At 37.8% G+C, this 27,741-nt stretch overlaps 1 protein-coding gene across 5 annotated transcripts in view; it reads right to left on the minus strand.

The window, feature by feature from the left end:
- Positions 1-260: 260 nt before the first annotated feature.
- Positions 261-27,741, minus strand: part of SERPINI1 (serpin family I member 1) — a 70,318-nt gene continuing 42,837 nt past the window's right edge. For all 5 annotated transcript variants that reach the window (XM_045903436.3, XM_064585737.1, XM_064585732.1 and 2 more), the window contains 8 exons: positions 27,116-27,382; positions 25,855-26,085; positions 23,663-23,857; positions 21,897-22,101; positions 15,731-15,828; positions 2,539-2,625; positions 823-912; positions 261-584 (listed from right to left, as the gene is read on the minus strand). In XM_045903436.3, the coding sequence (XP_045759392.1) occupies positions 508-584; positions 823-912; positions 2,539-2,625; positions 15,731-15,828; positions 21,897-22,101; positions 23,663-23,857; positions 25,855-26,085; positions 27,116-27,365 (1,233 nt within the window). In that variant the 5' untranslated portion in view covers positions 27,366-27,382 and the 3' untranslated portion in view covers positions 261-507. The remainder of the gene's footprint in view (positions 585-822; positions 913-2,538; positions 2,626-15,730; positions 15,829-21,896; positions 22,102-23,662; positions 23,858-25,854; positions 26,086-27,115; positions 27,383-27,741) is intronic.

A 27,741-nucleotide genomic window follows, 5' to 3' on the forward strand; every position in this document is an offset into this window, starting at 1 on the left:
ACAGAGCCTACAGAAGATGTTCAGTTTATATTCTTGTATACTACACTATATACCATCTCTGGAGAAATAACAATTAGAAATTTGGAGGACTGCTTGTCTTCATCTGACCTGTTACTGCTTTATTACGGTAAGCATAATAAATAGTGCTAAATTGACTTCACGGCTTTGCTTTTGCCTGATTATGAAAGATTTCAGATGTCCCAAAACATTACCATTTCCAAATTTTACCTAGAATTATCCTTATACTACAATTTGTAAAATGAAAACAGAGTTGTTCACATTATCAATATGCACTTTTATTTTAAATACCAGCACAGTAGACACAATGACACCACGGGACTATTACCTCAATAATACTGAGAACATTCCTTGGCTTATGATTTACGTACATTGTTTTATCTGGAACTATTTTTAAATATTACCATAAGATATACTGTAAAACACAAATCTTAAATATACCAGTTGCAAACATAATGTGTTTAGTTACTATTTTGCATATGAAATGATTTAAAGTTCCTCAAAATCATGTCCACTTGTGTTCATTGTTTCAGGATGCATGACTCGGCCCATGAATAGGACTGTACCTGCATTGGGTTGGAAGTGAACAAAACAGGGTGTGAACAAAAAAATGGGATGTTTACTTTCCTTCTTGCTTACAATTAGCAGTATTCTAAAAATAAAAATATAAATAATTCTCTTTTTAAAAAATCATTTGAATGTTAGAAATTATCTGGTAAGTAATGTGGAAAAAATGCTCTCAATTTTAAAAAAGTTATCTCTTTTTGGCCTATAAATAAAGTTCTGTTCTCATAACAGACTTACCTGTTCTCCTGTTCCTGATAAGAAAGAAAAATGGATGGTCGACAATAACTTGAGGGTACAGCACAGCCATCCTACTAATTGCAATCATTCCTACAGTGCAGGGAGAAAGCAATTACATGTCTGTGGATGTGCAGAGACTAATGAGTAATTTCTCCAAGACCATCTACATTTAATGCAAAGGCAACAATTTATAGGAAACAAAATTTTAAAGACTTTAAGAGAAAAAATTGTAAAGGTGGTAACATTTCTACTTGATCTTTAAACACACAACACACACACACACACACACACACAGTTTCCTACCTCCATTCCACCAAAAATACTAGAAAAATTTATTCTACCTCTTACAAAATTTTTATTCTCAGTTTCAGATAAATACATATGTCTTTACTAAAATGACCTTTGAGCTAAGGAAAGGGGGCAAATTAACAAACACCCCAAACAAAAAACCAAGTTTCCTTATATTCCCAAATCATTATTTCCTTTTGCGTAAAATGGGGATTTTTACACAGCAAGTCACCAGACTTCGAGTAAGTGACCAGAATGGTCGTGATGAAAGGGAAAATTCAGCAGTAAGAGAAGCATGATGTTTCCTACAGCTGAGAAACTGCATTCCCCTGAGATCCTTATTATGGGATAATCATTTTATACTTGCTGCAGGGTGATTCATTGTCAGGAAAAGGTCAAGATTAAATTATGTAAGATTTTCAGCTTTCATGATGCCCCAAGACCACTGTGTTTCTATTTCCTCCTGAAAACACTGTTTTAACTGGTGATATCCTTTTATTGGACAAATTTATGCAGAAGTCAAAAAAAAAATGATAGTTTACATTCTACCAGAGGAAGGAAAAATCCTACTAAAATTTGAACATAGCAGTTGAACATGAGATTGAAACAGATCCAAAAAAAAAAGCGGGGGGGGAAAATCATTGGAAAAAATCATTCTTATTTAACTGGGGAAATCAAAACATTCAGAATAATCAAGGACATTTAACATTTTGCTTTGAACACATGATTTAGGTCAAAATTTTAGAATTATTTATTTAAAATTATTTTATCAGCATTATTCAGTTAAAATTATTTATTACATCTTGTTTATGTGTGTGCTTTTAAAAAATCATTGACAAAATTAAGAATTAGTTTCCAGGGGTGCCTGGGTGGCTCAGTCGGTGAAGTGTCTGCCTTCGGCTCAGGTCATGATCTCAGGGTCCGGGGATCGAGCCCCGTTGGGCTCCCTGCTCAAGGGGGCAGTCTGCTTCTCCCTCTCTGTTTGCCCCTCCCCCCTCTTGTGTTCTCTCTCTCTATATCTCAAATAAATAAATAAAATCTTAAAAAAAAAGAACTAGTTTCCACAAGTAATTAGGTAAGAAGAAGAATGTTTAAATGGGCGACAAGAAAATACTTAAAATATTTAAACAGGCAGCGCAGCGGGGAAATCTATTCCACAGAGCCCCCAGTGTCCTCCTGCCTCTCATTAGATATGGGAGTTACTCTGTATCGGGGCACTGCAGTTAAGTGCATGCTTCATATTCTATTTAGAAAATTCTAGCTGGTTCAGCATTAGCTTGATTTCTAAGTTAGAGCAGAGTCAGGTTTTTTTTTTGTTTTTTTTTTTTAGCTTGGTTCTAAAAATGACCCCCACTCTTCACCCAAGATTGTTTTAAAAATACAAATCAAAAAAAGGTGAGAAGATTGTAGAAAATTATAACTTGGCACCTGAGGTTGCAGCAGCTTCTGAGCCTTCTTCATTAACCTCGATGAAGGACTTGTGAATTGCTTTGGAAAGGAAAATCTCCTTGTTATCTGCAAAAGAAAAAAAGAGAGAAAAGAAGCATTTCTTCAGTATCAGAAATAGAGGAGCATTTTACCCTTTATTTAAACAGCTTTGGAAAATATGAGTGACTTAAGGGACTGATATAAAAAGAAGCGATAATGTTGTTAGATTATATTATGATTTCAGAGAAGCCTTGAAGATGTGTTTTCTGATTTGTCCTTATTTTATATTCTCTTGTTAATGTTTCCCTTCATTTTTATTGATAATTTTCCCATTGTTTCTTATATTGCCAGAGAAAGCGGAAATGTGGCTCTGTTTTTAATAGCAACTTCAAATTAGTTCATAACTCAAGATAAAAACATTTCACACATTGCACTCTAATCTGAAATTTTAAAGCACAAAATTAAAACAGGTAGAAATCCACATATAATCAGAATAAGACATTTTAAAAATCTGATCTCTAATTACCGTGATAATGGAAATATCCTTGGCAAAGAAAAACAAAATTGACTCCTAGATTGTAGAAATGTGAATATAAAAGAGTTACTTTCCATTCCAGTTAATTGGCTTATCTAAGTATTCACAAACATGCTTTATCCTCATGTCAGAGGACAGAACACATTTTCAGTGTTAGGAGGGCTCTTTTTCCCTTAGAGTTGTCTTTCTATGTATGCTTACTTTTAAATGAATGGCTATTATGGGCTGAATTGTGTTCTCTCAAAATTCATGTGTTGAAGTTCTAGCCCCCAAGACTTCAGAATATGACTGTATTTAGAGATAGAGTCTTAGGTTAAAATGAGGTCATTAGGACGGGCCCTAATCCAATATGACTGATGTCCTTATAAGAAGAGGAAATTTGGGGCGCCTCGGTGGCTCAGTCGTTAAGCGTCTGCCTTCAGCTCAGGTCACGATCCCACGGTCCTGGGATCGAGCCCCGCATCGGGCTCCCTGCTCCGCGGGAAGCCTGCTTCTCCCTCTCCCACTCCCCCTGCTTGTGTTCTCTCTCTCGTTGTCTCTCTCTCTGTCAAATAAATAAATAAATACAATCTTTAAAAAAATAAATAAATAAGAAGAGGAAATTCGGACACAGAGAGAGAGGGAAGACCATACCTGATGGCTAATTTTATGTGGCTAGGCCGGGATATCAGTACCCAGATACTTGGTGAAACTATTATTCTGGATGTTTTTTGCAAAAATGTTTTTTTGGATGAGATTAACATTTAAATTGGTGGACTTTGAGTAAAACAGATGAGGGCCTTATCCAATCAGTTGAAGGCTTTTTTTTTTTTAAGATTTATTTATTTATTTGACAGATGGAGAGAGAACACAGGCAGGGGGAGCAGCAAAGAGAGGGAGAAGCAGACTCCCCGCTGAACAGGGAGCCCCATCTGGGGCTTGATCGCAAAACCCTGGGATCATGACTTGAGCCAAAGGCAGTTGCTTAACCAACTGAGCCACCCAGGCGCCCCCAGCTGAAGGCTTTAGAACAAAGACTGACCTCTAAGCAAAAAGGAATTGTGCCATTTGACTGCCTTTGGACTCTTCCCTCAATCTCCAGCTTGGCAGCCCACCCTGCAGATTTTAAATTTCTAAAGTCACAAGTGTGCCAGCCAGCTTCTTAAAGTAAATCTCTCAGTCTCATTGTCTCTTTCTCTGTAGAGATGTAGATATCTCTCTCTATATAAACACACACACACACACACACACACACATCCTGTTGGTCCTATTTATCTGGAGAACGTTAATACACTATAAAAAGACAGACCTCTACAAGCCAAGGAGAGAGGCCTGAGAAGATACCAAGCCTGAAGACATCTTGATCTCAGATGTCAAGCCCCCAGAATCATGAGAAAACAAGCATCTGTTTTCAAGTCCCCCAGTCTGGGGGGGACTTTGTTATGGCAGCGCGAGCAAACTATGCAATAGCTTTCAGCGATGAGTTTCCAACTTTTGTCCTCAGATTGAAACAAAATGAAGAGAAGATAGTTCAACTACATAAAAAGAAAAATAGCACAAGGAAGCAAGATACAAGATTATTCAAGTTTCTGCCACCACCACCCCCAGCCCCCTTTTCCCATTCCAGGAGGTCAAATTCAAATTTAAGATAACCTTGTTGCTGATGCACCATTCAGTAAAAGCACAGTGCATTTCTCATTAGGCTACTTAGTAAGACTTTGTCAGGAACCAAGTCCTATCCACAACATACATTTTCCTTTCAAGTTTTCAAAAACAGGTAATTATCTTATACTGATAGGGACTAATGTTCAACAACGTTTTTGGTACATCTGTTGCACAACACCTGCTTATTTTGAATAAAGCTCCAAGACAACTGAGTGGCAACTCTGAATATACTTTTAATAGGGATATTACTTCCTCAGCTTATGTTTAGTATTAAGATATAAGCATTGCATTTTGAAATAGTCTGTCTCACATATTATGATATTTTCTTCTAGAATGCATTTGATGACTAGAAGAAAAATAAAAAGCAATAGAGCTTTTACATTAAACAATTAAGTATAATTAGCTCCCTCAAATCCAGAAGACTAGTTTTTTTTTTTTCAACAAATAAAAAGAACAATATAAATTGCATTAAGTAACTAGTCAGATATATTTCGCTGGCAAAACAAATACATGAACTCCAAGACAGTAAAATATATTAACTATTTAGGAGTTAACTGATGCTGTGTTATATTCAGATTCAGCTACCCATTTTGTTCAGTCTGCCAGTGAAGGTGGGGTCACGCACCAAGAGCCAGTATTATGGCCCTGAATGCAAAAGTGACAGAATGTAGTTCCTAAAGGGTAATGAGTGTCCACCTTGCCAGCTAAGCCCTCTTTAAATATTCTGAGGGGAGTTCTCAAAGATAGAATGATACTTTAGCCATGTCAATTTGCACAGGAAAACCGCCTCCCAGCTCCTGAGCCTGATCTGTTGACTGCACTAGACACCTTGAAAGAAGGAATCTCATCCGTTCAACGCTGGCTTCTGCCACAAATGTACCCTCTTCCCCCAGTCATCTAACCTCCTATGTGCCCTCATTTGCCCCCACAAATGGTGAGAGGCTGGGGAGGAGGTGAGAGGCTGGGGAGGAGGTGCCAAGGCACCATGGCAGATAGATCAAGAAAGCAAGAATGCTGAGCATTCTCCCACAGAGCTAGTTATTTAAAAGATCATGAAATGGACAAACCTTCAACAAGATTCACGAAGAAGAGAGATTACCCAAATAAACGATATTAAGACAAGAGAACATGTCTAAAGATAGAATTTTTAAAAATCACAAAAAATACTTTGTATAATTTCCTGCAGATAAATGTAAAACAGCTTATGAGGTATAACCTATTTACTATGAACTGCATGTATTTACAATACAAAAATTAGGGGCGCCTGGGTGGCTCAGTCGTTGGGCGTCTGCCTTCTGCTCAGGTCATGATCCCAGGGTCCTGGGATCGAGCTCCGCGTTGGGCTCCCTGCTCAGTGGGGAACCTGCTTCTCCCTCTCCTACTCCCCCTGCTTGTGTTCCCTCTCTCACTGTCTCTTTCTCTGTCAAATAAATAAATAAAATAAAATAAAATAAAATAAAATAAAATAAAGAGTTACAATACAAAAATTACAATAAGGGAAAACAAAAATATATTTTACAGTCCACACCACAATTTGGTTAAGATTTTGTTTTCATTTTGGTTTTTTTTTTTTAAAGATTGTATTTATTTACTTGACAGAGAGAGGGAACACAAGCAGGGGGAGTGGGAGAGGGAGAAGCATACTCCCTGCTGAGCAGGGAGCCCGACACGGGACTCGATCCCAGGCCTCTGGGATCATGACCCGAGCCAAAGGCAGACATTTAACCAACTGAGCCACCAGGTGTCCTTGGTAAGTTTTGACATATCTGTGAACCCACCTCCACAAATAAGATACAGAATATTTCCATCTCCCCAAATATTCTTGTGCTTCTTCATGCAGATAATTTTGAAAATAAAGAGATTTGCCATCAACCGGACAATTTTATAGAAATGTATAAATTATAAAATTGAATGAAGAAAAAAATAGAATATCTGGATAATCCAGTAACCATTAAAGTAGTTGAATGAGTAGATGAAAATTTCCTCCTTCCTCAAAATTAAAGAACGTGAGCCTAGGGGCACATGGGTAGCTCAGTGGTTTAAGTGTCTGACTCTGGATTTCAGCTCAGGTCATGATGTCATGGTTGTGAGATCGAGCCCCGCATTGGGCTCTGAACCAGGCCTGCTTGGGATTCTCTCTCTCTCTCTCTCTCTCCCTCTGGCCCTGCCCCCAGCCCCCTGTCTTAAAAAAAAAAAAAAAAATCCAAGCCTAGATGGTTTTCTAGGTGATTTAACCAATCCTTCAAGGAAAAGATAGGATTTTCTATTATAAATCCATTTTCAACTCTAGAAAGAGAATAAAAGCAATCTAAGTCATCTATGGATAGTCTTACCTTGATATTAAAATTGAACCAGGGCAATCTAAGAAAAGAAAATCATAGGCCAAGCTCACCTATTAATGTAGAGATGAAAGGTTTTTTTTTCTTTATTTTAAATCAGGACGTTAAACCCAGCAACATAGGCAAATACTTTTTTAAAACGAGTTTCCAAGGGACGTCACAGTGTATAATGGAACAGCAGTTGAGAACGGCTCTAACTGCCTCCATTTCACATCAAGCTTTCCTCTGGGATGATCTCATCAGACAGAAGCCAGTTTATGCCTCTCCAACCCTTCTTAAAACCCTGTCTCCCCTCTAGTGCTGGCTCTGCCTCCGACCTTTCCTTCCATATACTGTGTACCTGCAGACCTAGGGTACAATGTGAGGGTCTGTGAGGTTGCCCCTGCGTCACTCATTTAGTGTGCTTCACCCCACCCCCTATGCTCTAGGTGATTTGAACTGGAATCCCTAAGCATACCACCCTCGCTCACTTCTGTGTCTTTGCTTCCCCACAAACTCCCTCAACATTGTACAGTCGACCTAATCTACTTCTGAGGCTCAGCTTCAAGCCCTAGCAGGCCTTTTCTGCCCTCTTCTGGTTGCTGTTCCCCACCAAGGTAGAACGGACCACTCTCTCTGACTGAACCAAGGCTCTGATTCACATACAGCCTTTATGCTGTATCATATTTGCATCTACATCTCTCTCTTCCTGGACTGTCAAATTCCTGAAGGCAAGGATTGTGCCATTGCCCTTCATGTACCTGGTTTCTGGCACGTGGTGGGCCTCATGACTGAACTAACCTAAGAAAAGAGAGTTTGCTGGTAATGTGTAAGCTTCCAGTATTTAACCTAGCACGAACAGGAATTTAGGAATTGTTGAATGAAAGGGACTAGATATTTCCTAGTGTAAGACTTTGGAGGTTGTCCCTCTATGGGCACCATGACCACAATTCTGTTCACAAGTGTGCCTATAAAGTTTATTCTTGTAATAAATAAAACATATGACACTAATCCAAAAGTAGATACTCTAGAAAATGGATGGACAACAGCACTAGGGACGGAAAGAATACAAAGGCCACACAGGCTAAAAACTTAAAAATCCAATCGAGTAGAAGAGCTAAGGGAATGGGATCCAACAGACCGGTCATCATGTGTATTTCAAAGACAGCAAATAAAGATTGAATCCAACGTTCCAACTCCCAGGAGTGATTAACTGCTACACAATGGACAGCAAATATCTGCAGATGTAAGTGAGACCTCAGGACTCTTAAGTTGTAGAAAACCACCACCCCTTTAGATATACCAGTAGGAAAAAAATGTGACAAATAAATCACATCACAAATCCTGAGGGGAAAAAAGAAAATGAAATTTTTTCTCTTGGGACAAACTTCAAGCAGTCACATTCAAGTATAAGCTGAAAGTGGTTTAAACAAGAATGGGTCTGCTGCCCCGATCGTTTCGTACAGGGCTTCCTATACTTGTCCCGCAATATTACTCATCCTGATGTAATTATGTGCCATCAAGGCCACCTTTCCTGCTGGGCCGTTCACCTACTCCTTAAGGGCCTGGACCTTGTTGGTCCAATTTATCTCCTCCCTGCAATTCTGTGCACACTGCCAGGCACCAAGTAGGCACTCAGGTATTTGATGAACCAGAATGGGAGGGGAATTAAGGAGTTTACACTGATGAGCCCATCTTATCAATTAGAGAAAGTTCATTGTTCTCTAAAAAAGAAAATAAATCAAAGACAAAGCTACATTAAAAAAAAAAAATCCATGCACTGGCCCCAAGCAGTCTTCCCCTCTGGCCACAGCAGACATTGCTGCCAAATAACGGGTCCTACTTTCCTCTGGGCAGTGAAGAGCTGGGCTTTTCACAAAGGATAAGATCGGAACGGGGCCAGCAAACCCTAGGTTTCCCAGAGAAGAGCTGGGCAATAATTCAAGCTCTTCTGAAGAAAGCAGGGCAAAATACGAAGGCATTCATTCAGTCACTGAGCAAATATTTATCAAGCACTCTGCTTGTATGAGATATTGTGCAGGGCACCAAAGGCTCCAAGTATCTGTGATTCACATAACGTGGCTGGCAGGGCGGCCACCACACAAGTGCGTGGCCCCCGCTTCCTCTGTGGCACTGTGTCCTAAACACAGCCAATTGAAATAGATTTCTGCGTCACCAAGGCCATGCTTAAAATAACAAAATGAAGAGAGTTCCATAACAGAACCCAAGAATACTAAAAGCGGCTCTGTACTTGAGTTGCTAAAATATTTTTAGCGTCAGTCCCACCCATGAACTTTAGAAAGGTTTGTAGAATTTGAGCTCCAAGGTAGGAATCGTGTGGGTTTGTTTCTCTGGAGAAATGTTGTGATAGACTAGTCATTCATTCATTCATTCATTCATTCATTCATTTGGGTACTAAGTACCTCCTGTGTGCCAGACATTACTGATATACTGGATTTACTATGGTGAACTGAACAGTTCCTTCCTAAGAGGAGGAAAGCAAACATTAAGTAACAATGACAATAAAAAAGCAAATGGAGAAATGGCCACAATTTCAGGGTCTGGTTAAGTGTTATGAAGAAGCAAGATGAGGTGATGCGTTGGCTGGTGACAAGGGCAGGGAAGAGGAGCTACTTGACTTGAGGTGTTGGGAAAGGCATATCTGAGAATGTCAACTTGGCTGAGACCTAAGGAATACAAAGGAGCCTGCCATGGGAACACCTGAAGTTAGTTTCCAGCAAAGGGAAAAGCTAGTGTAGAGGCAGATACAAGCCAGGTGTGTTCAAGGACCCAAAAGAAGGCCTGTGTGGCTGGAGCGAGGATAGTGAGAAGGGCCAGAGGTTTGAGAGAAGCCTCCACACTTGGAGTGAGGTGGGCCCAGCAGCCCTTCTTACCACACGCACCCACCCAGCATCTGTCCCGCTCTCCACACCACTTGGGGCTCTAAGGACAGAAAGTCATCTATGTATGACACAGCCCTGGCTTCTGAGGAGCTCTAAGATCAGAAACAGGTATGTGAACAATCTAAGGAAAAGGTAGAACATGTGATAGCACTTTGCACTATGACAGTCCGGAGACGGGAAAGTAAACCATTTGGAAGGGAGAGATATCAAGGAGAGCTTCTCGGAAGCGGTGCCATTTGGGCTGGTTCTTGAAGGATAAGTAGAAAAGGGAAAGTCAGAGAGTCAAGGGAGGGCATTCCAAGCAGAGGATTGTACTTGTGAAGTGAGACATGCAAGCAGCAATGACTTGAAGGTCCATCTGGAGCCTGATTACATCATAAGGAGGTGGGGAGTGGCAGGGGATGCACTCGATTTTAAGAGCTTGGACTCTGAGGCTGGAGAGCCTGGGCTTCCTCCAGAAGTAACAGGGCACCTCTGCTTTGATTTTAGAAGATACCTGTGCCAGGGGCTGTAAAGAGTGAACCAGATGAGCAAACAGCTAGGGGCAGGAACATCAAGTTTGCTAGCTGTTACAATAGTCCAGGCAAGAAAGGAGAGGGGAAATGGAGGTACGGCTCTGGAAGAGAAATACAGTCCTCTGGCTTACAGGTGCAAGGAGAAGCAGAACAAACAAAGGCAGGATGGAAGAGTCAGTCCGGCATAAATCTAAGCACTTGAGTCTGACCTGAACGTGGCTTTTGCTGTGTCTTCTTAATTCCTTTACTTTATTGGCTCCTTTATTAAAGCTCGTACTTTGTGCTAAAGGATTTAGTACTCTCTTTCTCCTTCCCCTTCCACCTTCCAAGAGGATTATCTATTAATCCAAATGCTGACAGTCATTCATTTCCATTACAAAAATAGCCCTACTCTATAACAGGATCCTCGCTGCAACTAGATGAGCATTTTAAATCGAGCCTGAGAAGAAAATGATTCTCAGCACTCTCTAGATTCCATGTTTATTGTATAAGTCTTTGCTGTGTTTTATGTTAATGGAATTTAGTGTAAAAAGCCATGGACATCAAATTGAGATGACCAAAAATAAGCACAATAAATACAGAGCATCTCATTCATTTCATTCAGTGAGTACTAGGCAGAAAGCACAGAACCGTGTGCTTCCTGAACACACATAAGGATCAATCTTGGCAGAAGATATCCGATGCATAAATAATGATAATATGAGGTCAGATGTGATATGCAGCATAAGAAAAAGTACAGAATGCTGTAGAATTTACGAAGGAGTTATTACTTCTGGTTGGTGTAATCCTGTGGCTTGATGAAGCTGGGGATATTTGTGCTGCAGATCCATTCAGGAGATATTTCGGGTGGGAGAGATTTTATAAAGCCGGGGCCCTGGGGAGACGTGAGGTGCAGCAAAAGCTGTGTGCGAGGAATCAGCCAGAGTTAAGGCTGGAGTGAGCTGAGGTCTGAACGCCCTGTGGAGTAGCAAACAGTGCACACAGCAGAATGAAGGGAGGCTTTGAACGGGAACTGGGATGATCTGAGAGCAGGTTTTAAGGTGATTAATCTTGGCAGTGGTAGCGAAGCCAGATTAGACAGAAAAGAGATTGGAAACCGTTTAGGAGGCTGTTGAAATCGTCTGGGGCAGCAGTAGTGAGAGTCTGAAATAAAGGTGGATGCCATGGGATAGAGAATGAAAGAGTGGATTCAAGAGGTCTTAGCAAAGGACTCTCAAGTCACTCAATTTTTCCAGAAGCAAGAAAATGTGGAGCAGGGTTGTTTTTCCACTGCTAACTCATATTTGCTATTTTTAAAGAAAGATAAAATTTCATTGCATAATTTAAGAATGATAAATTCGTACTTTGTGCTAAAGGATTTAGTACTGAATTGTTTCCTGGGTGCTTTTGAATTTACGAATTCTACTATGCGATTTTTAAAAATTTTTCCCAGTTTTCAACTAAGAGTTTTAATTGAAGAAGTAATACGTGCACAAGGCAAAATCCCAAACAGTGCACAGTGATAGACGAAACAAAATCTCCGCTCTCATCTAGGGGCCTCTGTTCTGTATTCTAGAGGCAACCATTGCTATCATTTTCTAAGACATTATTCAAAAATGTTCAATGCATTTGAAAGCTTAAATGCATACCTATATTCTCCCCCTCCATCCTTTGAACCAATACGCTCCCATTCTGCCCGTTGACTTTCTTTTCCCTCTCTGCCTCCACAATGCTTTCTCTAGTATGGGGTTTCTTGGTTCATCACTATTGACATTTGGGGCTGGATTATTCTTTGTTGTGGGGTGTGTCCTGTGCAGTGTAGGTCACAGGAATGTAGAAGCATCCCCAGCCTTTACCAGATAGGTGCCAGGAGCTCTCTGCAGTTGTGACAACCCAAAAGGTCTCCAACTATTGCCAAATGTTCCCTGGAGAACACAATTGTCCTGGTATGTCCTGAACACACTGCTCCAATAAAACATTTCTATCCTGCTTCTTTTTATTAAATCCAACTGTTTATGTCTTTCTCCCCCCAAGTCTGTATCCTTCTTTAGAGCAGGTATGATATCTTAGTCATTTCTTCATTTTTATGACCTAGTCCTGTGCTCACACCAACTGACTCACGAAGAGTTATTAAATGAAAGGAAGAGACAGGGCATTGAATGTAATTAATGTATATCTGAGACACCATGAAATTATCCCCATGAAATTCATTAAGGTAGAAAGTAATAATCAAATACATGCTAATAATTTTCCTGGGTACTTGTAGGGGTTATTAAGCATCACAGACACTTTAATCAGTGGGGTTTTCACATCATTTGGAGAGGCAAAAACCTAGACATGTGAAAAGGACACCAACCATGTGGGGCAGAGCATACGGTGCCCAAATGAACGATGCAGGGAATAAATACTTTCAAATCTAGCGAAAGCAGAGAGGCAAGTTTTATTGTTGTGTCACTGGTTTTTGAATGAATGATTCATAAATTAATGTGTATGTGCGTGTGTGTGTGTGAGAGAGAGAGAGAGAGAGAGAGAGCAACTGAGAGAGCAAGGGGGAGAGAGAGAGGGAGGGAGGGAGGGAGGGAGAGGGAGAAAAAGGAAGTATTGTTTGGGGTGGGCTGACATGCCAAGACTACCAAGGTCTTGGCAAAACTAGGGAGTTAAGAATGAAAGAGTTCCCACTGAAAGCTTGAGAAGCTGACTTTAGACCTTTCATCAAGTTATCCTGAAGACTTGAATTGGGTGGTGGTTGAGGATGGCCAATCCTGGATTTCTTACTGATGTTTTAAGGAGTTCGATGTTTCAAGAAATGTAACGTAGAAGGTGGCTATGAAGAAATCTCTTGTCTCCTTCCCTCCCTCGTTTTGCTCCCTCAGTGGACATTGACTGTGTTCCGACTAGGTGTCAGCCAGGTGCCAGGCCCTAGGAATGCAGCTGTAACCACTCTGAGAAGGATTCAATTCTGACTGAGGTCTGGTCGAACAAACAGAGCCTTCACACATGGACTATGTGAACTCTGAAAGATCCGAGTGGTATTTCAAATTTCCAAACCATCTGCATTCATAATACATATTTATTCTCTATTGTCTCTGGACATACTAAAGGCAATTAAATATTACGTCATAAACCTCCCACATATGTCAAAAATTTTAAGCTACACTGACCACAATAATTGATTTACCACCGCGGCATGACTCCCTCAGGACTGAGAAGCTGCAGATACTCTATGCAGGGGAAATAACTGCCTAGATGTTTGGGTGAGACAGTGAGGAATCTCTAATAAAACAGAAAATAGAGCCACAGTAAGAAAGTGGAATTTGGCCAGTATGGTAGACAGATTCTCTCAATTCCTGAGGAAGGGAACATAAGAACTTTAAATTACACTATGCTTGAGCCATGAATATATTTCTGACTCAAGCACAAAAGTACCCATTAGCTTTTGAATATCCACCAGTCCTACCTCCTTGACAACCCCACTGAAAAGTTCAGAGCCGTAGGAGCTTGGATGTGAGCCCTGAAAACCTTTACTAGGGCAAAATTTGCATTTCTCTAGTGGACAGGAACATTTATGTAGTAGACAGAAAAATTCTACTAGTGTTTTGAGATGTCAGTTCTCTAATTAAGGGGTAAAAGTTGTGGTATCAAATACATGAACATCATCTCATTGCTGAGTTCTGCTTGGAAAACAAGCTGTCCAATTCTAAATCTGGGAGTGCAAGGCATTTTTTGATTATAAACTCCTTGAGAATTTCCTGAAAGCTATGAACCTATCTCCACTCTCTTTTTTTCTTTCGTGTGTGTGTGTGTGCATGCAAAGGCGTGCACACACACACACACGTACTTGAGTGCACCCCTATATGCAATTTCCGGGGTAGAGCACCCACTTCACTGAACTCAATCCATGGGTCCTCATATTCCAGGTTTAGAAGCTATTATTCAGTCGGCTTGATTTTCTATAGGCTCTTACTTCAGGAGAGAAAAACTAAATTCCCTCCCATAGCATTTGAACTGCTAAAGAAACTTCTATGCCTCAGCTCTCTCTGGTTGGAGAGTTGGGTCCAATAAATTGCATATATAGAGGACTTAAACACTGAGTTCTTTTTTATCTTGATCCCATCAGAAAATAGATTCTTATATTTTCCATATTCTATAGAAATGATAGAACATCATTATATAAGCTAAGTCTTAAACTCACAGGTACCTTAAATGTCTTGGGGTTAGATGCTTAAAATATTTCCAGAAGGATTTTACATGTTCTAAGTACTTAATGTTGCTAATATGTTAATGATTTTTACCCTGAACAAATTAGGGCATCTGAATCCAATAATTCAACTAGGTCCCCCGCTCCAGGATTTTAAAAATAAATTACTCAACACCCAATATGCCAGGTATATTTTGAAGTTATTTCTTCAAAACCGCTCTTTTCTTATTGAAGACTTGAGATAATCTTTATATCATCTCACTAGATATTCCTTTAAAAAGTGGTTCTCACAACAGGCATGCATTTATCCTCTCTTCCTTCTTTCTTTCCCATATAATTTACTGTAACTGGACATATTGAGGTATTAAATCAACATGTTTATTGATTATCTACAAGGCATTGTGTCAGATAGGATGGGGAATCTAAAGCTGTGTAAGACAGGTCTTCTGGAGAGTATCTACTATTGAAGATAAGACATGGACCAGAATAATATAAACTTGCTGTTCTCACTGTTATTTATAGCTTTGTGTATAGAAGGTAAATCTATTTGTTATATTTATCTGGCAAATGATAACTTTATTTTACCTCAGAACTCCATAGCAGATAGAGGGTTCGACATCATCACTTTTTTTTTTAAATTTATTTATTTTCTTAAAAGGAGCTAGAAGTTTAGTGACTGTTCCATAAGGGGGCAGCAGGAAGGACAGCAGAGGGGAGGCTGCTTGCCAGGAGGCAGTGGGCAGGGGCTGCTTCTGAAGGAGGAAGGGGAGGAGGTATGACGACGTATGGAATTTTCCCTTTTTTGGTAACTGTGCCTGGTTGCAAGTAGCCCATTGGTTAGGTAGGGCCTATGAATACTTTGAGGTGGGCCACCTGATGTGCCTGTCTACATTCAGCCAGGTGGTCACTGTGGGCCCTTTTGCCTTGATCAAGTTTTTATTGGTCAAGCCTGTTGCCTGAAAGCGGCCTCTACATCCCCCCCCCCACCTCCCGCCGCACAATTTCAACCCTTAAATCTTTAAGGTGCTTGAGAACATCGTCATTTTTAAAATCTTTCATGAAATAATAACATTTTTTAAAAATCGATGTTTATTTCCTACCAGACAAAGCTGTCAAATTTGCATTTTTGATGAAAACTTCAGTTATTCCAAGAGCCTTCAAAACATCTTTTAAGTCAATTTCCTGTTCCACTGTGAACCTGGAGAACACAGAGGGGGAAAAGCATTTAGTTACGGCATTTTAAAAGTTTTTAGTTACAGCATCCTGTTACCTGGGACAAGAATAAAATGTTGGCTATGTTGATTTTAATGGTAAATTATACTAAAACTGGCTTTTGACTGCAAGTGGTATTCGATTGTGCTTATAAAAAGAGGAGACAGCAAAAAGAATAATGTATCAGAATAATATTAAATTATTAAGTAGGAACACTATTTGATGTGGACGCAAAACTGTAATATATAGGGTGAAATAAGTGTTTTGAGGTCAAGGATGTCAAACCTGTAAATGGGTTGCCTTCAGAATCATGTGACCTGGTAATAGATTTGATTTTTTAAGCTGTCAATGTCTTATCAAACATTTATCCAAGGCATTTCATTCTTTTCTTAGTGTCCTTACTCAGCTCCCTGTGGAAAGGGAGAGCCAATGCTGTATCCAATTGCTGTATAATGGATACATCTTACATTTCAACTCCATACACTCAGAGAAAGGAAACATAAAAGCTATTGTGTTAATAATATATATCTTCCTGGTTATTTTAACCTCCAGGACCAAAGCCTGTTTCCTTGGTACCATCACAGAAAAGATGTTCATCAACAAAAGTGAATTAAGGATTACATCTTAAAAACTGTACACTTTTACAATTATATTAGAGATTTTTTTAAGCAAAAGAATAACAAATTTGTATTTTTTGTTCTAATGGGCTTTATGAATTATACATAAATGTGCATCACATTTGCAAGAAGAAATAAAACATTACTTAAAACTGAAATGAAAATAAGTACAGTGGTCATGAGCAGAATATTAATTAAAAAAAAATGGTTTCCACAGAGAGCCTCATTGGTCCTAATATAGTCTTTCCCAAACCAGTGAATTGTATCTCCCATCTTTCTAGTGAAAAATACGGAGTAAACATGGCTGCATTAACACACAAATGCAGTTTTTTTAAAGCAAAGATTATTACTTTTTTATAAAAAGTGAGAACAACTAGAAGTAAATGTTTCCTTTTTTTTCTAAGATGTTGCTTCTTGATCAATAAAGATCATAAATGTAAGTTTTTAGGCAATGGGCTATATCCTTAAAAAAAGCTAAGTTTGTGACAGTCACAAAACATTCCATTAGCATCATTTCTGATGTCTGGTTTTAAGAACAACAAGGGAATGGTTGCTATAAACAAGACTCAGACATCAAGAGGAATAGTCAGGGGAAAATAGTTTTAGCAGGTTCATGTTTATGGAAAATATGACAAATAGAGAAATAAATGTATAGCAAACATATTAAACCAAGTCCTGAATTTTATCTGTATCCTACACTTTTACTTGGACTTAGCACAGTCTCTTTTGTTTTCTACAAAAAGCAGATGTCGGTTGTGGAAGTAGAAAAGGGGGATGAGTAGGGAGGTATGGGATGTCTCAAAGAATACATTCAATGGCTTGATTAAGGTGTTTTGTGTGTGTGCTTTACATTTATTATTGATTGATTGATTGATTGACTGACCTACCAAAAACTATTCTAAGACTATAACAGATTAATTTAAATATCCCTAAAATCCTTGGAGGTCAGTATTATTATTATCCTCAGTTAAGAGAAGAAGAAACCAAGGAAGAGAAAGATGAGATAACTTGACCAAGGTCATGTGGCTAATAAATGGCAGAGCAGGGGCATGGATCCAGGTCGTATTCTGTATGTCCTGATCCACCTAAAATAGGAAAGTGAAGGGAGAGATCAGTAGAGGATTCTTTGTATTTCTTAGGAGCAACCTGGTTTGTTTCACACTTCTGAGGTTTGCTGTTTCAGGTGAGGATGGTAATTTAGCCAGATTGAATTTGGGCAAGTTCCGGATTTGGCATGTAGAACATGATATTAATAATACCTGCCTCATGGTATTGTTGAGGGGATTAAATAAGGTTTCTAGAAGTCTTTTTTTTTTTAAGATTTTAATTATTTATTTGACAGAGAGAGAGAGAGAGAGTGACAGGAAAGGGAGGAACAGGCTGGAAACAGGCTCCCTGCTGAGCAGAGAGCCCGATGTGGGGCTTGATCCCAGGACCCTGGGATCATGACCTGAGCAGAAGGCAGACGCTTAACCCACCGAGCCACCCAGGCACCCCCCTAGAAGTCTTTAAAAAAAAAAAAAATTATTTTTAAGTGATCTCTACCTCCAACATGGGGCTCAAACTCACAGCCATGAGATCAAGAGTTGCAAGCTCCATCAACTGAGCCATCCAGGGGCCCCAAAGGTTCCTAGAAGTCTTAGGATGGTGCCACTATGTAGGAGGCATGTAATAAAGGGCAGATTGTATTGATAACACTCACAATATTGCAGTTATGTATAACATTCACGTTATTATAGATGTTAAGGTGTTTTATATTTGCATTTTAGTAGTGGTGGAGTAATTTGATTAAATAGCTGTTTCATCTCTGCTGCTTTAGCTGTAAATTAGTCAAATACAGTATCTTTTTTTATTTCAATATCTGTAGTATCTGGCATAGGACAATACACATAGGTTGAAGGGAAAAAATCTAGGTGACCAAAAAAAAAAAAAAAAAGAGAGTGTTTGTTCAAAGTTGAAGATAGGATGTGAACAATTTCCACTTATCCATTTCCCGTCTTTGTTTCCTTATCAAATTACGGGAAATAGCTATTATCCATTTACTCTTTCCTCTTAATATAGACTAATATGCATATAAATAATCATTATCATCTCCCATACCTGAGGGCTCACTATATCCCAGACACTATGCAAATCCTTTTACATATGGTATCTCATTTAATCATCCCTATGATAATGTCACAGAGTCCTGTGAGATTATGTATGGTTATCTCTATTCTACAGAAGAACAAACTGAAGTTCAGACAAGCTAAACAACTTGCCCTAGTCACACAGCTAGTGAGTGGTAGAATGAGGATATGAGCTGAGGTCTGTCTGACCGCAAAGTGCCCCACCACTAATAACTACAATTCTAACAACGGCTATTTAAAAACAATCAAACTATAGGTAGATTTTACATTTTGCCCACTGAATTTAAAAATAAAAAGCCACAACACTGCTTTTTTAAACCCAAAAGGCAAGCCTATTTTAACAATGTAATCATGCATTTGCAACTTTCTGAGTAAGTTGAAGAGGTATGTTGAGGGCAGAAGCATGAGAAACTCAGGTGTGGAGAGCAAGTGTTAGGAAAGTATAAATATATTTTACATATAAGGAGATTTATTCACCTTGTAAGCAATTAAGAAACTAATCAAGACACCTTCTGTAGAAAAACCTAATAAAAAGCACTCATGTTAAAGAACAAAATCAGATGGCGTATGTATTAGTTTTCTTTTATAAACATGAAACTAAAGTGCTTTATTTCTAAGACAATCATTTCAAAATAACAGGATGGTCTCTGCTTACAAAATAGAAAACCACTCTCTATCTGTTGATTTCCAGCACTCTGATCACAAATGACAAATCTGAGACTACAAAAGTCAGAGTGGAAAGATACGGCAGCCAGGTACCTCTGCATTCCAAGTATTAAGATATTTGATTTTCATTTTAAAACAATCTTCTTGCACCTTATACAATGAAGAGGGTAATGTTCATTAGAACGAGGTTTTTAAAAAATCTTACTGGAAGAAAAGTATATATAAAGCTACCCATAGGGGGCGCCTGGGTGGCTCAGTTGTTAAGCGTCTGCCTTCGGCTCAGGTCATGATCCCAGGGTCCTGGGATCGAGTCCCACATAGGGCTCCCTGCTCGGCAGGAAGCCTGCTTCTCCCTCTCCCACTCCCCCTGCTTGTGTTCCTGCTCTCACTATCTTTCTGTCAAATAAATAAATAAAACCTTAAAAAAAAAAAAAAAAGCTACCCATAGATTAACATAAGGTGAATACTAGGACTTAAAATGTACACTGAAAATAAATAATAATAGTGATAATAGGTAATAACTATATGATGCTTACTCTGTGCTAGGCATTATTCTAAAGTGCTTTTTAGATATCTTACATATATTTTTTTATCTATATTGCCAAACTGTTTTTGCTACCATGAATAAATTGGAAGAATATCTGGTAATCTCATTTAAATCTTAGAAATGTATGACTGTGCATTAACCTTTTAGTATTTCACTGGATTTATGGTATCACATAGGTATAGCAATTTTACCCTCTCCTGAATAGCGTTTTGTATTTTCGATAAAAATACAATTTCAATTCAGCATCTGATTCCTGTAGGACTTATTGTTCAGGGGGAAAACTAATAAAAATGCAAAAGTAGTTGTCCCTTCTCCCCCCCTCAACATACCCTATACCTTTTAAGAAAGGCATTTAAAACCTATATGCAGGGCGCCTGGGTGGCTCAGTTGGTTAAGCGACTGCCTTCGGCTCAGGTCATGATCCTGGAGTCCCTGGATAGAGTCCCGCATCGGGCTCCCTGCTCGGCGGGGAGCCTGCTTCTCCCTCTGACCCTCCCCCGTCTCATGTGCTCTCTGTCTCTCTCATTCTCTCTGTCTCAAATAAATAAATAAAAAATCTTTAAAAAAAATAAATAAAATAAAACCTATATGCATAAAATCTAATATAATAGAAAGTAAAAGTACCTGTGGAGCAGGACAAGAATGTGGTCAAATTACAGAAATGCAAAGTTGCTGTTTCAGAGTAATATCTCCATGCGAATAAATCTATACAAACATTTTAAGACAGACACTTGAGTAAACCTAGGAAATGGCTATTAAAACATTTTTACCCTTGCTAAAATGAGGTCACAAACATCATTACCGTCATTGGACATTTAGGGGATCCTAATACTGTAAAATGGAAGGGGTAGATCATTTCCTATTGATCATTACCTACACATAAGTATTTGAAAACAGTCAATTTCTTAAAAAGGGAAACCAGATTTGTGGTATCTAGCTATTTAGCCTTGCTCTCTATGCATTAACCAGGCAGAAGGAGAGTTCATAGAACTTCTGGAGAAATGGATACATGGTAATTAACTGTGCCTAGTTTAGTATCAGGCATTAATATGAGCAAGCAAGCTAAACTATTTCATAATTGAAGAGGATCTCTTAGAAAATGAAAATTTAATTTTCTTCTGCTGCCACATTCAATTTCTCAGTGGACAGGACCTGGAGGCCACATTTTTAGTGAATATGGTTGAATTAGAATATGTGATACTTATTAAGCATTCATTTAGGATTCTGTTAAAATACCCCTAAATAACTTTGCATCCTCACAGAATTGAAGCATTTGGACATGCTGCACTTAATTTATGGAATTTAATAAGGGAAGCATTAACACTGTACTGAATTTCTCATTTTATCAAAAAGAATTTCTTTAAAAATATACAGAGAAGTACACAATATCAATATCAGGCAAAGAAACATGAGAAGAGTATTTTAGGCCAAGGCAAAAACATGCATAGAGACCCAGAGGCAGGCAAAACCATGCGACTTGTATGTAGCATAGCAACAAGCACATGGATAGAACATGCTACAAAGTGTTTGTTGTGGTGAGTGGCCAGACACAGGGTTGAGAAGAGCATCAAGGCCCTGCATAGATTTTATTATTTAATCCACAGGGAGAATTATAAGCTTTTTCCTGCTTATTTATGGTTGCATCTTGGCACCGAGCACAGTAACTTGTTTGTGCTTCTTCCAACAATGTGGGAGATTATTTTCTCTCCAGCTATAATCAACTTTAAATATTAATGAAATACAGAAGACTGCCAAAGCAAATGATATTCAGAGATGATCTATTGAGAAATCTTCTAAAATGAAGCTAAGAATATTGAGTAGGATCTGAAACTAAGTCTTGGTAAATAGTACTGAGTGAATCGATAAGTGAGCTTGTATCTCTGGGCAGGACGTCATGAGTACAAAAGACTACTTTAAAAAAGGAGAAGGGAGAGAAGGAGAGGAGGGAAGGGGAGGAAACAGGAAGGGGAGTAGGGGGAAGAGAGGAGCTAAGACTTAAAATTCAAAGGCAGTGGCCAGAGTTTTCCTGAGTCGGAACCTACATTGAAATCTCTCCCTCCGTGCTATCAGAAGGAGTCCCACAGGAGCCTCTTACCTGGGCAGGTACACTTCCACTTTTTGTTTCTTCACAGAGTTTGCCCATTCTTCAATCAGCTGTGCTTTGACCAATGGCTCCAGAGTGGCCAGTGGAACTTCCTGTCTGGACAATGCCAGCATCATGCTTATCTCCTCTCCCTCATAGGGTATTTCTAGGACTTGGTAGATACCACCAGCTTCATTGGAGCCATCACTAAATTCTCCTAAAACAAAAAGAAAGGTGATAAAAGGCCCATATTCAAGCTCAAATAAAAGGTTTAATTTGTTATAACTCTCTTCCAAAATAGTATATAGAATATAAGAAATTCAGGCATCTGAGAAAAAAGGTGTTTTTTTTTGTTTTTTTTTAAAAGGTCCTGAAATCAAGTGAATCTTCAGTCCTAAAGAATTTATTTTATTTTAGAATCCCCATAATTATATCACAATTGTTATAATATGTTCTACAGACTTACTTTTTATTTTTAAATGAGATACTTCAAATGAATATATAGTTAAAGAACATCTTTAGAAACGATGGTAAGTCCTGGTTAGAAAAATAAAGCCCTAGATCCAAGTAGTTGTAATTCATATTTGCCAATACCCACCTGATTTCTAAGAAGGGGGAAATTGACTATGTAATACCTGGGACTTTATCATTACCACAGCTAAAAGTTTTGAGGCCAAGATAGCATAGTCAAAATGAAATCTATTACATTCTACAGTAGTTATCCACAGTAACTGTGTTGCTTAAGACCTCCAAATTAAATAATGAGGTTAGTAAGGTAATGGGCTTTCTGTTCTAATAATTTAGCTAAATTCACCAGCCTTCCATAAAAAAAATAAAGAAGTCTTTAAAAAAAAGAGATCCTGCTGCTACCTCAAAATTACGCCATTTTCAAAAAGAAAATGTAATGCTTTTGTTATGAGTATTTTCCTATAACTGATTTAGGTCCTTTAGACCATTAAACATTTTGGTTCTCAAATATAGCGTGTAAGAATACAGTCCATTGTAGTGTGTAAGAAGGATTAACACTCTAAACTTCTGAAAAGTCCAATGAAATATCTTTGAAAATAATGCCAAGGATATTGAGTTGTATCACAAGTCATAGACTTTCAATAAACAAAACTATGAATGATTATGTCTAACCATACATACACAGTCTGAAAGCAAAATTTTATTTATTTATTTTTAAAGATTTTATTTATTTGAGATAGAGAGAGACAGAGAGAGAGGGAGAGAGAGCACAAGCAGAGGGAGCTACAGGCAGAGGGAGAAGCAGGCTCCCAGCTGAGCAAGGAGCCCAATGCGGGACTCAGTCCCAGGACCCTGGGATCATGACCTGAGCTGAAGGCAGACACTTAACTGACTGAGCCACCCAGGCATCCCTGAAAGCAAAATTTTAAAGAAATGCTTGTAATTCAAAAAGTGGTAAGGAATCCAAGCAAGAGCAAAGTGGAACATATGGGTCACTGACAACCACCCCAAAGCCAATAGCTTTTTGGAGTAACTCAGAATGTTCTTATACAAGGTCAGGTGTTTACCCATGAATAAAGCCATTCTGCAGGTGTAATCAACTTTATAATTTAAAGAAGTATATTAGAAAACTGTCAATGCATATAATATTCACTTAAGGTCTAATTAGAGGCCTTTGAAAATGGAGCCAGGGAAACTGAATTGTAGCCCAAACAAGATTGACAAGATATTTGAGTAATAAATGCTTCATGTTCTTTCTTAAAAATTTATTATACTGTAAGAAGAGAGAAATAAAAGCCAGAATGTCTTACCATAATAAAATTCCCCTTGTTGATACATCATTGGAACTTGGACTTCACTTTCATCATCTTTAGTGAAGGAAAAGGTCCTAGTATTTTCAGGTCTAAATTGTGACTTCCAGTTCCCCTTGAAATAGATAGCATTGATGAGGGCCAAATGAGTGCCCGCATCAAAATCCCTCGGGGATACCAAATCCTTCAACAGACCTATTCAGGAAAAAATGAATAGATGAAAATTTATATTAAATTTGAAGGTGAATGGGGACCAAAAGATTATCAAACTACCATCTAATACAGTAATCCAGAAAAACTGTATACCACTACCAAATTTACAATAAAAATTAAAAGTATCTTGCTTTCAAAGGAAAAATGTTACACACACACACACACACTTACAGATTAAGGGGATCTAAAACACACCTACCTGTAATAACACTGGTAGGATCTTGACACTTGCAGAAACTATAGAACCAAGTACAACAGAATCTCAGGCTTTACTACTTTCTAGTTGTAATGATGTATGCACATCTCTTAACACAGAGTAAGCATTCAATAATGATTACTGAGTTTATTCTTGAACAATGTACATGATTAAAATGTCAGCCAGTTCAAAAATTTCCCCCATATATATTGGATATCTTTCCACTAAATATAACAACTGCATTCGACTAGGTGAAAACAGACGAGTGAAAGCCAATTGAACTAGTGATGCCTTATTATTGATCATTTGAAATATTCCTTTACAAATCTATTGTCAAAGATACTGGCTCTTTGTTGATAGCTAAAAATGTGTAAAAAGATTTTTGAAATAGCTTGTAATCATTCAATCTATTCAAAGTGGATTATTATTCTTGACTTATTCTTTGAATGTTAAAATACAGACATAAGTTTATTTTATCCTACGTTTTAATGTCATAGTTGAAAAAGATAGGACCAAAATTTGTATTCTCTCATTTTATTAATGATAGCACTTCTTTAGGTGCTTACAAAGGTGCCTCGGAATTTTTGGGATTATAGGACATAGGGTATGTGGTCAGGTTTTTTTGTTATTGTTCCAAAATAAAATATATTAGATTGACATTATTTGAGGAGTTTTGACAATATGAATTAATTTAATGAACATCTGCAATCTACTTTCAATTTGGCTTCATTTTTTAAATTCTAATTTCAATATTTTGATGGTAAAGTTAGAAAATAAAATGGTAAAATATGAAACATTTGGAAAGCTTAAATACATTTTTAAAGACTAGATTAGAAACAAATTTTATTTATTTTTTAAAGATTTTATTTTTTTATTTTTTTACACCCAATGTGGGGCTCAAACTCATTACCCCGAGATCAAGCATCACATGCTCCACCAACCAAGCCAGTCAAGTTTAGAAATAAGTTTTAAAATAAATGTTCAGATTAGAAATAAATTTTAAATTAGATTAGAAATAAATTTTAAAATAAATGTATCTCTTTCTCATTCTCCACTTATTTGGGCTTAAAATGGGCTGCTCTTTTTTTAAGAAATCCTATACAATTTTTTTGATTACCAATCAAGTTCTGTTGTTTAGAAGCCCAACTTTGAGGGTGCCTGCCTGGGTAGTTCAGATGGTTAAGATGGCTAAGCATCTGCCTTCAGCTCAGATCATGATCTCCAGGTCCTGGAATTGAGCCCTACATCAGGCTCCCCGCTCAGCGGGGAGTCTGTGTCTCGCTTTCCCTCTGCCACTCCCCCTACTTGTGCTCTCTCTGTTTCTCTCTGTCTCTCAAATGAATAAATAAAATCTTAAAAAAAAATAAAAGCCCAACTCTGATTTTTAACTCTTTCTTACATTCTATTTTAAGTATATTTTTAAGAGGCCCACCAACTGCCATCCTAATTGGTATCTAACTTCTTAAACAAGTCAGCTCAAGCAAAATTCCATATAGTAGTTAAGATTACCATGCAGAGGAAAACCATGATTGGAGAGACAGATTTCAGACTGATTTATCATAGTGCCTAAATTCTTCACATGCCAAAAGATTTAAGTTCTTTCAAAAATGTTTATTCATAAGCAATGCCTCTAAAAAGACTGTAATCTATACAAAATAATTATTAGATACTCAACTAAATGCTAACATTCAAAAATTCAACTGGAGTGAAGAGAAAATAATTTCAGAAGTAGAAGAGAGTTAAAACTAAGCCACTAGAGAAAGAAAGGAACCAAATGACATACTATTTGTGTTATTCTCCACCCACTTATTGATATGGTTAGCCACAGCTATATTTTGACTGAAGTCCACATGATTTACTTCTGCTTTGAAGTATTTTTTCAGCATTTGCAAAAATTCCTCATTGACGTGAAATCCATTTTGCACAAAGAGGGAATTGGCAATTTTCATCACATACTGGCTCTCTTTAGCAGTTACCATGTTAGAAAAATCCTTCAAGAAGGAAAATTCGTCACCTGCAAAATGACAAACAATAAGTTTATTAGTGGAACAAACACAGTGAATGATCATGGGGATTGGAAAAGCACTAAAAAACAGCAAGGAAGATTGATGAGACAGGGGCCCAAGGGAAGAGCACTAGTTTATTCCCCATATCGACATGACTAGGAGGTTCCAATATTTGTGCCATTTCTAGATCTTCAAATTAACTTTGAGTATTATGAACTGGTATTATTTTTCGTTTTAATTGATGTCTTGGTAGAATCTATAGAGATTTTTTTGGTTGTCTCCTTTCAAAGTACTTAGGTTATTCTCATTAAATTGGTCTTCATTTTATAATTAATAGGAATAAGAATTAAGCTTAATTACCTAATTTAAAAATCAAAATATTCCTTGAAATTTTACTTTCACTGGACTTTTTTGCCTTATAACTAGAAACATGCCTTAGAAATCATCGAGTTCTTAACTTTTTAATGAGTCGATTCTCATGTATATTAAAAACATTAAAATAGAAATCATACATCATGTCAAAATGATTACAAGAACCTTTTGGCTAAAAACTTTCCCCAATACATAACATTTTCATAATAATAAAACATTTCAAAAAAATTCTTGGATGCTGCTTAAAAAATGAAGATACAATTGGTTTTAAGCAAAAATTTATAATATTCCTAGAGAATCATGTTGCTTTTCTTCATAGCAGTTATCACAGTTGTAAATATTCATTTATGTGATAATTGATTGATACATGCCTCTCCCTCTAGACTGGAAAACTCAGTAAGAACCAGGTTTGATTTTATTTGTCACAGTGAGTTTTATTTAAATAATAATAATAAAATCTACAATTTCCTTAGATTAACTCAGCTAAGGATACAGCAAGGAGTTAATACCTTCCTTGGGTTTCCTGATGGTTCTCCTAACCATACCATCTCAATGAGATCACTTTCTCACATTGTGTGAATATTGCTACCTGTGGCCTAAGATGACATAACTGAGTTGAAAGTTAAAGTCAAACCACCTTGAAAAATTAAACCTAAGGACACTCACCATTTTTCAGGCTGTCATATCCCATTGAATGACGGATTTCTTTCAGGGTAGAACCTTGGGCCCCAAGTTCCATCATTCCCATAGCAAAGGTAACACTCAATGGAGAGAAAAGAATATTTTCATCTTCCCCTGTGGCTCGAAGATGGTTATACATATTCACTGACAACTCAGCAATGGTCTCATCAGGGAAAGTGGCCCCTAAAGCCAGACTTTGCAGAACCAGCAAAGAGAAGAGTACAAGGAAAGCCATGTTGGGAGAGCTCAAGCCTGAAAAACAATAATTTCCATATTAATTATTAATTATCTCTGACAATGGAGTGAAAGGCAAAAAATAAAATAAAAATAAGAATTATTTCTTGCAAAGCTGTAAAGCAAACCAAATTTCTAAACATTTACATTGTTAATATCTCCTAACAAAAGCCCCTTTAAAGGATATGTTGGGAGATACTATTTTTAAAAAGGCAATTAATAGTCAAATGAACAAATAACATTGCTAAATTCTGAGGATATTTCCAGGAACAGGTAGCCCTGGTCCCCACCTTCATGGGGTTAAGAGTATGTATAGCTACATATATAATGGAAAATTTAGACCATGTTTGGTGAGGCAAATATATCAATTTTTCATA

The sequence above is a fragment of the Mirounga angustirostris genome, unplaced genomic scaffold, assembly GCF_029215605.1.
Source record: "Mirounga angustirostris isolate CCGP_5_RB_7025 unplaced genomic scaffold, mMirAng1.0.hap1 SCAF_1, whole genome shotgun sequence".
NCBI lineage: Eukaryota > Metazoa > Chordata > Mammalia > Carnivora > Phocidae > Mirounga > Mirounga angustirostris.